The sequence below is a fragment of the Euwallacea similis genome, chromosome 2, assembly GCF_039881205.1.
Source record: "Euwallacea similis isolate ESF13 chromosome 2, ESF131.1, whole genome shotgun sequence".
Taxonomy (NCBI): domain Eukaryota; kingdom Metazoa; phylum Arthropoda; class Insecta; order Coleoptera; family Curculionidae; genus Euwallacea; species Euwallacea similis.
Window position 1 is genome coordinate 2650276 of NC_089610.1, and position 17269 is coordinate 2667544.

General features: G+C 33.2%; 2 protein-coding genes across 4 annotated transcripts in view; one reads left to right on the top strand and one right to left on the bottom strand.

The window, feature by feature from the left end:
- The window catches only part of cno (adherens junction formation factor afadin), a 59045-nt gene extending 51632 nt beyond the window's left edge, over positions 1-7413 (bottom strand). For 2 of the 3 annotated variants that reach the window (XM_066405939.1, XM_066405938.1), the window contains exon 1: positions 7132-7408. The gene's annotated coding sequence lies outside the window, so the exon portion shown is untranslated. Of the gene's footprint in view, positions 1-7131 lie in introns of all 3 variants that reach the window. The other variant, XM_066405940.1, reaches the window with a different exon arrangement.
- On the top strand, positions 4242-17088 carry LOC136419527 (putative leucine-rich repeat-containing protein DDB_G0290503). Its single transcript, XM_066405941.1, has 10 exons — positions 4242-4256; positions 7780-7974; positions 9239-9509; positions 9567-10827; positions 11050-11136; positions 11199-12395; positions 12808-12978; positions 13112-13285; positions 15117-15386; positions 15473-17088. The coding sequence occupies exons 2-10, from the start codon at positions 7843-7845 to the stop codon at positions 16791-16793; spliced, it is 4884 nt and encodes a 1627-aa protein (XP_066262038.1). The 5' UTR covers positions 4242-4256; positions 7780-7842; the 3' UTR covers positions 16794-17088.
- The last annotated feature ends 181 nt before the right edge of the window (positions 17089-17269 follow it).

Genomic DNA, 17269 nt, shown 5'->3' on the forward strand with positions numbered 1-17269 from the left:
CTGTCACTTCAGAGTGTTAGTCTAAGAGTATTCAGTTCTCCATTCATTGTTATAGTTTACAGGCTACAAACGGTACTTTCCTATTTAATCATTGGAACCAATGGTGCTGTCACACTACAATGCATGAGAAAAAAATCGGGGAATTTACGAATTTGCAAGACAACTACAGAACTAACAATAATTATTTGTTTGCCATCGAATCAGTTAATACTTGGGTTCAAGGCAACTTTTAAAGGAATTAAAATTTAAAAGAAAAGAATTTATTACTTTTGTTACCCTTAATAGCAGGGCAATGTAATTAACTTTTTCATTTTCAATTAATTAATTTTTTTATATCGGTACATACGCTTAAAGTCCAGTAGATAAAATACCACCAACACTGAACCACACTAATTAAAAACATTATATATTCTGGGCCTATTACTAATTTCTTCATCACAGCGAACAAATTTGGCTAATAGGTAGTTAGGAAAAAATACTATCCGGCGGTACCTGTAATTAGTGAAAGTTCCGCTCCACCGTTCCGGTGTTTCCGTACCATTTTTTCCGGTTCGATGGCAGAATTGTGAGGTATCAATCAAAAGGCAACACCTACACATTAGCAATCGTGAACGTAGTAAAATTCGCATTTTCACGCTAAACGATCACCAATTACTTAAGTTCAATAGTTGGCGTTTTACCCAGTATTTGAACTGTTGTTTGGAGGCGTATTTTGCAGTATATTTGCATGTTAAACAAGTCAAATTAGAGGGTGATTATTATGTGAAAGTTTATTTTGTGCATATACCAGCTTATATGATATGACACCAGGAAATAGTTTTGCACTACAGAATGTTTACTTATGAAGTTTAAGTAAGTATCTAATAACTGTGGTTTTGTTACCTAAGAAGTGCGGAGGAAATCGATGCTGAGAATTTATATACAAATCACCACTTCTTTAAAATACCAGGTCATCATATGTAATTCTAAGACTTATATAATAAATGTTACAATAATGTATACTTCCCCACAGGATGAGGATGAGGAACAGGAATCCAAAATTACAAAATCAATTAAAAAAGTACCCCTGGATATCGGAAACTCGAAGATCTATTACAACCTGGGTTCCGTAAACTTATGAATGTCGTCACGATGAATAACTTTAAATATTCTTTAAGTTCTTGATAGCCCAAGGTTTGCAGAAGGATTGAGAGCCAAAAAATGGAAAAGATTAAAAAGCAAAAAAACTAAAAAAATATTAGTATGTAAATATTTCATGCATGTTAACGTAGAGATTCTCAATTCATAGGGAATTCTATCTTTTGACGAAAGCAATAAACTGCTCAAAAAGCATATTATCTAAAAGTTTTATCTAAGAAAATTAACAGAAACGATAGTTCCAAGACTAAAAGCTACAGTCAAACCACAAAAAAAGCAATATAATAATAATAAATAATAATAATAAAATATGTATAATAACGAATCAACATTTTTTGGAGTGGATAAAAAACTCTAGAGATAACATTCAAATTGTCGATTTTACTATTCGATTTCTTCTCAAAACACTGGATTTCAACGAAGATAGAAGAGAAACAGGTAAGAATTTAAAAAAATACACCTCGAATTCCGGCGATTTCTTAGAATAATTAGTTAAAGCTTCGAACAAATTCATTCTCGGTACCTGTCTCATTGTATCTTTGGTCAGTCAAAGAAGTACAACACCCTATTGAAGTCCTAGTCTAAGGAACCTCCCTAATGTTATTAAGATATTTATCGAAATTTACTAAGCATCGTCTAAAATCAACATCTATTTATTATTTCTGATTTAAACACGAAGCAAAACAGGGCTTTGAGCACTACAAATCTTTTTACGTTTCGACTTTTGACATTGAAACAGAAATAGCTAAAGCTCTAACACCTCACTCGTCGTTTAAGTACACCTAACAACCTAAAACTTAAGTCCTTCAAGAACCGCAAAATGGCCTCCCAAATGGCTGCGCAGATAATTAACTTCAACACTAATTGTGGGTATAAATGGCTTTTTTGGCCAATTAACACCAGCTGTCGCGTTGAGTAATTTTACCTATTTTAAATGGTTTTTAACTAAAAGTAAACATTTCGTATACAACCAGCTTTCAACTTAGATGAAGTGCAAAATACATTACACTTTCATTCTAGTTATTTTGACTTAAGTGTTATGTTAACAAAGATAACATCGAGCTTAACATGTTCTTTGGTTCTTACTTGGGTAAATAAATCAAAACACTCCGGAAATTCTTTTACACACTCTTGATGGCTTTAATGGAATAACAGGAACTGTTGAAATACTGCTTTAAGAACTACAAAATAAACACATAATTTTTTAAACATCCATTATCGAGGTCACTTCTCTAGATCTATTTATTAATCACTACTTTAATCTCGGCTGTAATAGTTACCTACCGGTTTGTTCAAGAGTACCCACCATGATGGTTTAATACTTAATATTTAACTGCGATACTATAATACCAGTGTTTTTAATATTCCCCTACAATCCAATGCGTACAACTTATCTATGCACATTCCTCCATAGCTAAACACCTGTTCAAGGTATGTGCTGAGGAGGTCAGCCAGTGAGCCAACGACTACAATAACAATTAATGCAGTGATCTTCTATAAATAACGAACAGATAAATGTTAATAACCCTACTGATGTCGAAACTAGAAGATGAAAATTTCTGAAGGGAATTCTTCATAGGTAATAAATAATGTGGGTGAGGTCTCATTTCTGTTTTAAGTTAAATATTTGTTTTGGTACAATATTTGCTTTTAAGAATTACACTTCAACGTTGAAGTTAAATGAAGTGCTTGTTTGTGCATAAATCTAGGATATGTTGGGTGTTGATGCTATTCAATCCAATTTTCCTCTATTATTGGCTGGTTGTACACACAGCCGAATACATCGATCAAACTTTTCATTGTATCCAGTGCACCGCATCGACATTAAAAATCTCTGAAACCTGAGCTTTGCTGCTGAAGGAAGAATTCAAACAATGAACGAATTGATCAGGGTCTCTGAAACGAGAAACCGTCGCGTCGGCAGTCACTAACATGAGATACGCAATCCGCAGTAATCGAAATAGTATTTGGACAGACTATAACCAAATGGTGTCACATATCGGACAAGAAAAGGCAACAGAAATAAAATACACTTCTACTGTTGGGACTCAAAAATCCCTGTGCAATTTACCTTGAACTGGGTTGAAACCACTTAAAAAGCTGTCTAAGTTCAAGTGGATAGGAATTTCAAAAGTGTCATAAACTACCTTTTTAACACACGACTTTTCAAGGAATTTAAAGAGGGAGGTGAAAACACGCCCATGTATGGGCATTAACCCACACTGCAAATTGATGCAGAGGAATGTAAAAGATGTTTCCTCTTAAAAAAATTGCTTCACATTATGGCCCATTTTTAGGTCATTCATCAAGGCGTATGTAGACCCCTAATTTTGAACTACATGAAATTTCTACAACAAATATGACATCCCATATCAAACCTGCATTAACCAGAATGCACGAACGTAAACGCAAGTGACGACACATGAATGATAACAATTGCTCGAGTTCATTAACTTAATTATTAACGATGAACTTAATTTTAAATATTATACCTAAGTGATTTTCTGAATTTTCCGCAGAAGTACTGGTATGTATCATTAATACCAATTAAGCTCAAACGAAAAAAAAATGTACGAAATACGCATTGCTTCGAAATGAAGAAACTTCCTGCAGTTGACACAGATACGACTGCGAAATGTACCTGGCAGTCACGAGAGAGTAGTTCTCCTAATAATTAATTCCCATTCCAAATGAGAGAAGGGCTATGATGTGTTCAGAGATTATTATAGCTTTAATATGGGCTTTAATAAATAAAGAATAAACGAACGTAAACTAGATTATTAATGGTGAGATGTGGTTGAAATTGAGAAGTTGCCCTTGAATAATAATAATGAAAATTATTTAAATTTAATCAGAAAATTACATAAGAACAAATGAATGTACAGTTTTATTACATATTCTAATCAATTAGCGTTTTAATTACATTACATTCAGGCGTGCACCTTAAATCATTTCTTTGGCTGTTCCAAAAGTTCTTTATTCAAATTAGGAACTCTATATTGAAAACTCAAAGTTCCACTAGGCTACGTGGCAAGTTAGCACCAACTGGCACAAGCCATTGGATTTTCAGTATAGGGATTTGATGGAGGATTAGATATTCTACTGTGAACGTTGAATAGGTAATTATTTCTCTACATTGAAGCGCGATTTAGCCCAAATTCGAACTGCATGTTGTGCATGACTGTGCATTACATGCATTTTGTTTCATTTATTTGGAATTTTCGGGGGTAAAAATTAAAGTGTAATTAAGAATATCAGAATATCCTCAAACCCGAGAATGGAGCATAATTTATTTGCAAATTCAAAATAGTATACCTAATTGAATATTTCTCTTTTAACCGAGCTTTTAACATACATTAAAATGGGAAATGATAATCCATCAAGCACGTTAGATCACGAAAGTCGACTTAGATATAATCAACGATTATCTCTCACTTCTAACCGAGCTTCTAGCTACGTCCAACCAAAGAATAATCAACCACCATGCAATTATTGATTTCTTAACTTCCTTTCGTGCTCCAAGTATGTTATCTAGTAATTTTTGTATATTTAACCTCCTACTTAGAACATTCAGAAATAAATATTCAGCGACATATCACGCAAATACTTACCATTTATCTAGTATTGTAATCTGGTTTTCTAAATAAAGCAAAATTAAAACCTCTTTTACGTAATTTTCTGTTTGGACAATCGGAAGAATTTCAAAAAGGTACTGAAAACCCAAATTATTGCATCAATGTTCAAAAAAGACCTTCGAAGTATAACGCATCCTTTACTTATCAGCTTGGTATGGGAGTGTCTTTGGCTCCCATCGAAGAATTGGAATGTACTCGAGCTTAAACGCTGTTGCGGTGGACTTTATATGACTCAACAAATGAGTAATGGAACGCAAATGTCATAAAAACTCCGTTAACTGCTTAAGTAAGTCCATTGGCAAAGATGCCAGTGAAATTGAAATTAATAAGCTAATAAATAGGGTCGTTCAACATGCAGATTACCCAATTTATTAAATTAATTACACATAAAATTCTAAGAAGTCAGATGCATTATTATTGGTTCTACTTTTCTGACCCTACCAAATATCAAAGGTTTTATGTTAATCGAAACCCTGGTGAAAATTTGTTTGTAAAGGATTATTTGCTAAAGATGTCTTAAAAATATGCAATAAGCAATACCCTGTATAAAAATATACAAAGGGATTTATAATTAGATCCTCCAGTACTTAAATAGATAAATTGTAAAGTAAGAACAGAAGTAATTATCAAATACTTAAAATGTGCTTTATTATTTATTGTTCATATTAACTAATTAATAAAACTATCATTTAGTGAGTGGAAGTGGGTGTCCCCAAAAACTTTTTTCTCTTTTTGTGGTAAAAGTGGAAGTTGTGGTGCTCAAGCTATTTGCACTTGGAATTGCATTCTTTCCTCGAGGCAAAGTAGAGTAAGGTGTCTATTTGTGGTCTCTTATGTTAAACCTCCACGTTAAACAACAGTTTAACATAGGAAATTCTTAGTCAGTAGTTTTTGAAAAACCTCGAAGGCACACAATATTCTTTTTGTTTTATTTGATCAATTATGGCTCATATGAAAAAATCGGTGTTTTTTCAGAAATGGACATTGTCTCAAAAAAATGACAAGAATAAAACTGTAAAATTGAATAATAACCTTAACCATAAATTAAATTTCAATTCAAGAAATTCATAAAATATTAAGGATGTCAATAAAATAAATACAATGTCAAAATTTGGTTTTTCTATGTTAAGGCATTGTTGAAATACAGTTTTTGAAAATTTTGAAGGCATTTTCTTAGAACAATATATCAGCACACATAGAAATAAGAAAAATTTTTTTTTTAAATCGACTTGATTTAAGGTCTTCTACACATATCAGTTCTATGCCTATTCCATTGTGAATCACCCTTTTTTTATTATTTTTTATTATTTATCTTATTTTAGAACCCTGGTCATGATCAATGTTATTTTAATGTTAAGTTACCTTATTATGTCATCCTAAATAAAACTAGTACTTAATGAAAGGCTTTCAATTCTGAATACACCTGTAAAATTTCATTAATTTGAAAAAGAATTTGAAAAATTTATGTGAATTTATTGGAGTTTAGGTAAAAAGATTGCTATTATATAGTGAAATATAAGAAATTTATGGAATTTTTAGCAAAAGCTTAAGAATTAGGTGAATTTTTCTTAAAAATGCAATTTCGGTGTACACATATTTGTAGGTGATTTTCCTCTCAGGTAGATCCCTGATGAAAATTTCTTGAATTATTTATAATTCCTCGAGATATCTTGAAATATCTTGAGTGTGTACTCCAGAATGCTTCACAGCAAAGTCAGTGAAAGTGAAGATTCCATCTTTACTGCTTTGCAAACAAGAAACAACACTCTACTCGACAGAATAGAATCCAGAATAGAATATAATTGAATTATTCCTCAGTGTAGTCAGCAGGTTGACAAGCACTTAAATACTTAATCAATTTAAACCACAAAGATGACCCAAGAGATGACTAACCCCTGAAAACTTTAATTTGGAAACAAGTTTAATCTGATGCTAGTGGGTACAATCCCAATAAAACCATTAATAATAGCAATAGCCATTCAATCCAGGTACTCCTTTTATGCTCACAGTGCCAACAAGCAAAATATAAAACGACAAAACCGTGTTTTGAAGTGCGTGAATGAATTTTAAATTAAAACCAATCAATGCTTCTTGACCTGTACGTGTATGGTCATTTAAAAGCCCGCGTGTACCCAAGAGGTACCAGCGGTACCATACCACAAGGCATTTTGTGTGCTGTGTGAACATGGCTTTTACCTGTAATCGGGTTCTGTCATAGGATAGTTAGTTCTAAAGTCATATAAAGTACCGTTTTTTAAACAATTTACGGCATATTTCTTAATAAAACGCATCACTTTATAACACACTGACTTTACCGAGAAAACGTGAAAAAAGAAAAGATGGAAGTTGTAAAATTTACCTGTTGTTTTTCCACGGATGAAGCGATGTTTTTGCTCTTAATCCATTTATTTACCAACAAATCTCACTTATAACGACTTAAAATGAGAAATTTCGGATCACTTATGACATTGTTCATACTCCGAGTAACATTTCTGAAAGTTTAGTACACTTTATAAAAGTTTTTCCGGTATTTTCGCGTGGAAATGCGCGTAAATATTCGAATTTCCCAAGGTGTGACTTGCACGACTCCACTATTCGCGTCCTCGAAACAGTTGAAACAGTCGAAGCACGAACGAAACACGAAAAATTAAAGGTACGGAATGGAAATTTGACAGCTGCGCTGGATTTTGCGCATTGGTCAATGGCGTAACCCATTTAATTCAATGTAGTTTTTATTTCGACTTTCTACTTGAACGTTATTTACAGGTATGTTATGTTTAATTTCTACTCGATTTAATTGCGTCATTTTCTCAATGTATTTTACGAGTTATATGGTTACTTTAAACTTGCATACTAACAAATAGCTGCAATCGGAAAAATATTAATATTTAAGTGAAAAAATTTTTGCACGTCTATGTTCACTGCTTCCCTCCACAAGCTGTTGCCACAGATTTTTGAGGTTATGATGTCAGTTCATTTTCGTTTTATTTGTATGTGTTTCTTTTAGTTTGAGTAGTTTTTGAGGCTTCCTCAAAAGTAAACTTACTCCAATTAGTTCTATAAAAATAAGATGGATGAGACCCCTTGCAATAATCTATACGACGATAAATTAATGGCTTATATTTACGACGATTTAGACGATAGCGATATTTTTGCCTTCAAACCTTCATTTCAAGGCTCTGACGGATCTAAAAATGCACAGGTAAGCCTCAAAATGTTTTATTTCTATATAGATTTTTATCGTTAGTTTAATAGTACATGAGTATACAAGCCCCACTGGTTAAATATGATATCCTCCAAAAGTTGTTTTTTAAGAGACATATTTAGTACCATTGTGTTTATTAATCTGTAGTTACTAGCACTGTCAAGTTATTTATTCTGCAATTAGACTGGATTTAATCTGATATAAATGTGTCTGGAAGGAAGTTCAGATGTAGGAGTTAGGTTGTGGTTATGCTTCTGTGCATAACCATATTATCATTTGCTTCAGTCTCTTATGTGAAGTCTCTAAAACTGGTTGTATATCTACAAGTCATATAACTTGTGGTCTTACTTGTGGTACTTAGGTTTTTAAAGCTATTCTATACTGCAAAAACTCACATTCCGCTCAAGCAAAGCTCAAAAGCTAATACATTGAGAACTAAGTCTACACTGAGGTCATACTATAGTCCTGTGCATTCAAGTGGGCATTGCACTCATTTGACTGTGAGGGTGAGTGGTGCTTGGCTCTTAATATGAAATGGATATAATATCCCTAATAACAAACAGACAATGCACATATACTACTTTTGAAGGTCCTGCCATTTGAAAAAAAGCCACCTCCATTATTTTGTTTTCCTAATAAGAGAGTGCTTAAGACAGATGTTATACAGGAGTCAGTCTTGGGTACTGGGAAAACTGTTTTCTTTAATATATATTAATGATTATACCTTTGGTCATTAAAAAGTAAAGATGGATGTCCTGTGCGAATGGCTATAATGAGAGTGAACAAGGAGCAAGAGACACTGGCAAGGTCCTAAATGAATTAATATGATTATGTGCTGCAATTTTTCTCCTCTTTAATATCTGTAAATGTATTTTCAGAAAAACTAATGCAGTTCTTTTAATAATTTATCTTATTTTACATGTAAGTTCCATATATCTCTGTATGGGTTAGTTGTCAACATTCAATAGACTGTATCTATGATCTGAGTCAGATATTTTAGTTGAAATTTACCCATTTTAATTCATGGCCCTTCAGTCAAAAGATGTTTGAAAAGTGTAATAATAGGTATAAAATTATCACAAGTCTTCTACTACTACCCTTCATCTTTTCATTTTAGATTACCTATCTACTAACTTGAAAAGAAGTAATTATACCAATTGTTCACCAATATGGTGGGTAATTAGATTAATCACTCCTTTTCGAACCTATATGTATACATATATCTAGAAATTTCAGATTTACTAGGTTTTATCAATTCTAGGATAATATTATACTTAACACTGCACCCCCTTCAACAACTAGTGACTCCTCATCAATAATAGCAGAAAATGAGGCATTGAAACTAAAAGTTCAACAGTTGGAAAGTGAAAAAGGTCTTTTGGAGTTAAGGATATCTGAAGTATACCGAACTGCTAAAGCCGAGCTGGAAAGAAAGGATAAACGATTACTTGAATTAAATGATGAGATTAATAATATGGTACTCAGAAGAAAACGTGTTAATAGTCAGCCTTACAAGCAGCCAAATGATAATAGTGAGTGCAAATACTAGCATTTTTGTTGTATTAAAATTTTGAACAATTTCATTATAGCCAGAAATAATCTGTTTCAACAAAGCCTGCCAAAAGATAATTGTCAAGAGAACCAAAGAGATGTAAAACAAAAGTTTGAAGCTTCAGAACCATTCACCCATCATGACAGTAATGTACAAATGGAAAATAATGACGTTTTACTTATCTCAGATGAGGATATAGCTTTTGTTCAAACTGTTCATGAGTTAAAAACTAGTTTTTCTAATAAACCAGAAACATCAAAAATGAAATCAAAGTCTGAATTGCGCCGTTCTCCAAGAAAATCTGCAGGGACTCCGAAAACTACTAAAAATGAGTTAAAATTATGTGTAAACCAGGAGCATGAGGAGAAGAATTTGAGAGATTCTAATGACTTAAGACTCAAACTTAATAAAAAAATTAACGAAGATTGTTTTATCAAAAGTGAGGATGTCTTCGCAGAAGAAAATGATCAATATGTACATACAGAAAACAATAAAAGTAATCTAAAATTTAAAGGACAAAAAATATCGCCTTCTATAAGCAATTCTGAACAAGATAAAAACCATAGATGTTCAGAAAGAATAAAGAATATTGACAAAAGCAAAAGTAAGTTTTTAAATCCTCATCAAGAGCATAAGGAAAGTTGTATAAAATCAGAATCAGTGTCTAAAAGTTCAGACAGTCAGAACTTAATTTCCGATATAAATAATTTCGTCAGCAGCAGGGATGTTAAATCTAAAGAAAATATTTCTGGGTCTGGACGATCTAGAAGCAAAGTACATGAGCGAAATGGCCCACGAACTCCATCCAGTTCACCCCCATTGTCCTTGTCTAGAAATAAAACTAGTAAAAGAACAAATCGTAGATCTCTATCAAAGAGCCCCGAAAGACACCGTAGAACCTGTAAAACATTTAGATCAATATCACCTTTAAGAACCCGCAGAGATGGAAAAAGTGTAAATGAACAGCTAACAAGAGATGAGGGAAGATTTGAATTAAGGTCGCGTTCTAGAGGTGATATTGGCTTTCGGACCAAGGATAGAGATAGAAGGAGAAGTCCTAGTTTGTTACATTTTTGGAAAAGCGTAGAGGATACAAAACGTTCAGAAAAAATATTAGATCAAAGGGATAGGTATGGAAATATTATTGCTCCAACTTACGGAGAGTGGAAGAAACTGAGTAAGTCGCAGAAAGAGATCGAAGTCAGTAAAGAAGAAAAGAGAGAGTCAAGGAAAAAGGATAAAACATCACTGAGGAGAGGCCAAATAGATTATGGCGATGTTGATATGGAAATTAGAAGGTAAGTTTGTAGAGGGATTCAATAAAATTCAACAAAGGTTTATGCAAGATACTCAAACAAACTATACAGTAAAAATGTAAAATAAAATACAGGGGACTTATTTGAATAAATTAAGTTTCTGAGACTTGAACTCAAGTTAGATTGTATGCTGGTCCAAATTAAGATTTTCTTATTCATTAGTGATTTATAATACACTTTTATATTGCTACTGTCTTATTTTAGAGATGTACCAAACAGAAAAGAATGTGACATTAAATCCATTCAATCTTTCAAAGGCATAAATAAATTATACAAAACAGAATTGAAAAGGTGAGATAAGCATTTTTCTAGTAATTAGATAATTAAAATGCATTGAAAACTATTATTTTTAGAATCTCAAACGACAAGCAAGAAATATTACAATCTATCGAGTCGTCTCCAACTTCCGATAATTCTGTGGGGGCTGACACTACATTCAGCGATTTTGAAAGTTATATGTCAGATATTGAATCTAATTTAGATGTAAAATCAAAGCCTAGTGACCCGGATAAGATAAAAGAGAGTAATTTAGATCAATGTAAGACTATATTTGAATTTGAACAAAGGAAGACTGCAAGTCAGAAGGACGCAATTGTAACAAACCAGTCAGTTACAATAAAATGTAGAACAGAAATAATTGATAATGCTGCAAAACCAAATATTGAACAACTTTTAGATCAAAAATTTTCAAAAAATTTCAACACAAAAGAAGAAGTTAAACAACCTGTTGATGACATCAAACCACTAGAAGATAAAATTAAAAACAAAATAGATATTGACCGTTACAAACAGCAATGTAGTACAAGAAATATTACTAAAAGCATTAAAGTGTCAGATGAGACGAGAGAAAAGGATGCTGAAACTCAACTATTGAATAAAAGAAGTGATAAAACCCAAAACGAAAACTTTGTAGAAATACATATGAATCAAAACAGTATAGTTGTCAATAACGAACTAAGCACTGTTTTAAATGAAAATAAGAAAACATCGAATGATAATTCTGAAGGAGAAAAGAAGGGTCAGAAGACTACAGTTGTAAATCAAGAATTAAACAAGATTTCAAATAATGACGAAATACATAATGATAATTATGAAGGAGAAAACAAGAACCAAAATACTACTGCTATAAGTGACGAACCAAACAAAATTTCAAATAATGACAAAACACAGAATGATAATTCTGAAAGAATAAATAGGGATCCAGAAACTACAGTTATAGATGACGAAATAAACAAGATTGCTCTAAATAATAGTAAAACACAAAATTATGATTCTGAATTAGTAACCAAGGTCCAAATGGCTAAAGTTGCAAAAAAAGATGAAGTAAATATTATTTCAAATAATGGCGAAACACAGGATGATGATGATTCTGAATTAGTAAAAAACAATAAGAATAATGCAGTACTTATAAATGACAATAGTTTTCTTCATGACCTAAGCATGTCTGATGATGAAGATGAAAACACTTTTGAAAAAATGGAGCCGATAAAAGATGATAAAGTTGAGATGAAAATTAGTATCCTTGATGTTGTGGTTATTCCAGCAGATAAGTAAGTGTCAATAATAAATTTGGGTTTTGGTTATTTTGCTTTTATATTGGGTTAACGTGTCCAGATTTCTTTTGATTTTAAGATATACAGAGTGTATAAATGCTAATTATACTTTAAATATAATCGTCCCTGAACATAAAGTTTATGTTAGTATAATTTTTTTTAAATAAATGGTCGACAGCTTGTCTTTGATAAGCATTTATTTGTATAGACAGGGTAAGTGAAAATTTCACTTTTTGGCGAACTATTCTGATTCGTTATTTTATAATCTTATTTCAGGCAACTTACTCGAAGTGCAACTTTAGGTCTATTTTTTTTCAATACCATTAATATGTACAGAGTTGGTGATATTTGATGTTTAAGTGGAATTATGACTTTGAATTCTTGTATGTTCCTCACCTCTTTTTTATAGTTCATTGTCACGGGCTCCTAATACTAGAAGAGATACTATATCCAACGTTTTAGAAGCTGGTACAGAAAGTCGCTCTAGAAAAAACTCGAGCAATTTTGAATGTATAGAACAAATTCAAGAAGCAATACAAACTAATATACTACGAACTGAGCATTCTACATCAATGGTTAGGTATGGATTTATTGTAGAGTTTTTACTTTTGTAATTTAAATAACGGATATACTTAGAATTACTTCATAATTAAAAATTTCCTATTTTTTATAAATTTTGTGGATCTAATGACCTAAAGTCTAAATTTTTCCAGTTTAAGTGGACTAGACACGGAAGAGTTGCAGAAATGTCTGGAGGACGGTATTCCCGAGTCTCCAGTTTTTCCCCAAATTAGTCGTGACAACGTCATAGATTCAAAGCCACTGAAAAGACCATTTCACGAAAAGATTATTCGTTTATTCGGGAATGATTCTTCAACGAATTTAGAGTAAGTTTTTGCAACTTTTGTTTATCTTTTTAGGCGATAAAGGATTATTTTAGCGGTTTTGGTTAAACATTGGGTAATATGTGTTAAGAATTTTGAAAACGAGAAACAGATGAAAACTTTCTTATTTAGATTTGTTTTTAGTATCCATAAGGTGACCTGAATTCGAGGCTCAACATAGGACTCGTGAAACTGGGAAGAATTAGCTTAATTTTTGTATAAAAAGCAAATTTACTAGATTTAAATGAAACCATGGGTTTAGATTTACTTGAAATTTTACATGGGTTAAATAGTATTATTTACAAGAAAATGTATTGTCAGTGGCGAGGGAGTGCCACATCTCAGATATTATAGGTATGAAAAGGATAAGATCCAGCAAGTAACAATTCCTAGGTGGCACGGTGTCCTGCTTCCTTTACTACAAATTATTGCACCGTTTGCTCTTGTTAAGAGCATCGCCCTGTGCATAGACTTTAATAGATTTTCTATGTCGATTGTTGTTTGGTATGGCTAGGTCAGGGCGACATGTCTAAGTGTCTTATTTACAAGTATTATATATGGCCTATTGTAAACTATCGTATGGTTTGTGAGAATTGTACGATCCCAGTACAGCCTATGGCTTTAGCTCTCCAAAATAGGCTCCGGTACTTACTCACAGTAGGGAATGTTGCCCGCTTGAAGGAGTTCCAGCTTATCAGCAAGTTCCCGATGCAATATCTTGGCTTTGGAGTCGTGTCGCTCCTTATACTCCGTCCCCGCAAACGCCTGACAGTCGTCTGGTAATGTTTTTAATGGTTTTAAATGCATTTATCGTTCGTCACCGTGGCGCCCCTAATGACATGCTTACGGGTTGGCACAACCTTGTCTTGTTTTGCCATCAACTGTCCCTCGGTTTCAGGGAAGAGTCGTCCCGAGATCTGCCAATAATTTGATGCTTTAGTGTCCACTTGTTCTCGACTAACCTCATTTGAACGTCTTTTATTCAAAGGCTTTCCTTTCCAGATCTGAACCTTCTCAGCACTGTTGGGATGTCTGGGCCGAGTGTTCCGTTCCCCCAATATAAGTAGTGACTCGTCGTTCGCCTGACACACCTGTTGATTATTTGTTGGTCTAAAAGTTTTTTGAGATCTGTCAGTTCCTTTCCTCCCATTGATCGAGGCAGAGTAAGTCTCTCAATTGTACTTTTCGAATGGTGTTTTCGTGCTCTCGTCACAGAGATTCTCATTTTCTGCTCCAAATTTGTTGATGTCAGTAATTGAGCACTGTTCTAACCTAAACGAGTAGGTAAGCGTTAAATATGCATAGGTGTTAAGTGCATGAAACAAATTTTTGCTGATGAGGCTAAATTGTAACAACACCCTCTTGAGGAATTTTGAAGTTAACTCGCTCCTGATAGTTTTGTGATCAATATGCTGAGACTATTTCATCCCTAGATACCTGTATGTATCTCCCTTGCGGTATTATCTCTATATTATGTTCATCACGAGTGGCGTGGTTCGAGTCTTCTTTGATCTTTTCCCGTACTATTCCAATGGTGCGACATTTGTTCAAGCCGAATTGCAGCCTGATATTTTCCAAGAACCTCTCGACGATGTTAAGCATCTGACCGAGTTGTTTCGTGACAGCCATAAACTTTAAATCATCCATATACAATAGGTGACTCACTATTATAGCCTCCATATTATTATTTTTTACAGCAAACCCGTATCCAATAGAGTTTAGTCCAGAGGACCGGAGGTTCATTGATCTTTTATTTCATTTTTATTAATTATTATTATTATTATTGTTGTTATTAAACGTCGTATATGCGTAGATTTCTATCATCTGTCAACAGGAACATAGAAAAATTCCACGAAATGCAAGCTGGAAAATTGGAAACAAATCCAGCTGAATTGCCAACGATTCGGAAAACTGGGGCAACTCAAGAAACAAAAAAAGTGGGGCCGAACAAACCGAAGATAAGAAAAAGTGGATGCCAAACAGCCGATACAGTCTTGCCCGAAATTTTAAACAAAAGTTATTTGGAAACATCTATGGAAGAGGATTCAAAAAGTTTTGATCGAGAAGATATGAATTATTCAATTATCCGCAATAATCTGCATTAGTGAGTATTCTTATGTTGATGAAAAGTTAAGATTTTTTTCTATCAGTTTTGAAAGAGACTTTCACTTTTTTTTTTCATTTTTTCAGCACTCCTGTTTTCTCGAGTCCAACTGCTTGTATAAAATTAGAACACGAAGTGCCGACTAAGAAAGAACAATCTGTCAATAAATGCGTAGAAACTACAATCCCTGAAACAAAGATTAAGCGTAAGAGAATCTGCAAACAGCCGAAAGCGAAAATTAAAGTGAAAATGCCATTTAACGAACAGAATAAAAAGGATAAACGCATTGAAAAATGTAAAACTAAAAGAGCGAAATGCATTGGAGATAGTGAAAAAACTACTCCATCAAAGAGCAGGCCTAAAGTTTCTAAGAAGAAACAACAAACTAAAGTTAAAGAAATATCCCAGGTTAACACCGATACTAATTTTGGAGGTATTACACACAGATACGACCAAGTGATTCATGAAGAAGTGCAAAAAATGATCTCGAAAAAACACCAAGAACAAAAAGTAACTTCCGAGTTTGAAACACCTCCGACACCATCTGTTAAAGTTAAACGAAAAAATAAAAACATTACTAAAACAGTGGAACATAATCTCAAAGAAGAGCAAAAACCTGATGCTGCTGAAGAAAGAAAAACGCAAACAAGGCGAATAACTCCAGTGAAAATTGGTGAAGTTGACACTTCTATAACTGGTAACCTTATGGAAGGAGGGACAAAGAAAAGAAAAATAAACACCTCATTTAAAGACGAACGACCAGGGAAGGTGCAGAAAATGTCTGTTGAATTTGGGATATCGAGCCAATCACCTTTGCCGCATATCGAAGGGATGTTGAAACTGTTTGAAAGGAAAACTTCAGCAACCCACGTCTACACTGACTGTCATTTAGGAAGTACCAAGACGACGTCATTCCAAAGAAAATTATCAGATTTAGCTGAAACAAATGCCGTGGACGCATCTAATGACAATACAGTAAATCAAATTAATTTGGACTCCAAAGATGTATCGTTGCTGGGGACACTGGAGAAAGTAATATTGGACAATATGACTGAATACTTAGGCGACAAGAGTCTGCATTCGTTTGGCAGTGAGGACAAAACTCGAGGCATCAAGACCACTCATAACGAACCACAAAATGATAATGAATACGTCGACAAGCTGGATTTTTCTAATATGCTGGAAAAGAACCTGAATACGTCCACACCGATGAAAAGTCTAAAACAAAATAATGAAGTAGACATCCCTCATGTGTCGACGAATCATCAAGGGAAACAAATCGAGTCTGGCAGTACTTCAATTGCTATAAACGATGTGTCGATCCAGACAAACGGTTATAAAAGCTATTTGGCCACACCAATGAAAAGAGATCGCCGAAAACGAGTGAGAGTTGTACAATTAATATAGAAAACGTAGGAAGATTTTCTGTACTCGCAGCTATAAAATATTTTATTTTATCTGGAGAATCTGTGATAATAAGATTTAAGTTTGTTAGTGACGAATTTAATTGGTATGTTTTTCATTTAATACCAACAGTGTTTTAAGGTAAACAAGTGTTCATACATATATTGATTTTGATATATTGAGTTTTTCTTAATTTAATTAGTATTCAAGTTAGTTTTTTAGTTTTATGTTGTTTTAAATAAAGTGTAAGGTGTTCTTTTATAGTTTCTGGTAATTTGGTCATTATTTTGCGAAATCTCGCAAATCATAAGAAGTAAGGTCGCTTAAATGCAGCAGAATTACGTTTTTTTAGTTTAGGTTAATATCTAGTTTTTACATATTATAAATACGAATTAGATACTTGTAAAAATATACGATAAAATGTAAATTTGTCAATTTTTATGCTAAAAGGTTTTAATTCTGATCGTGGGGACGTACAT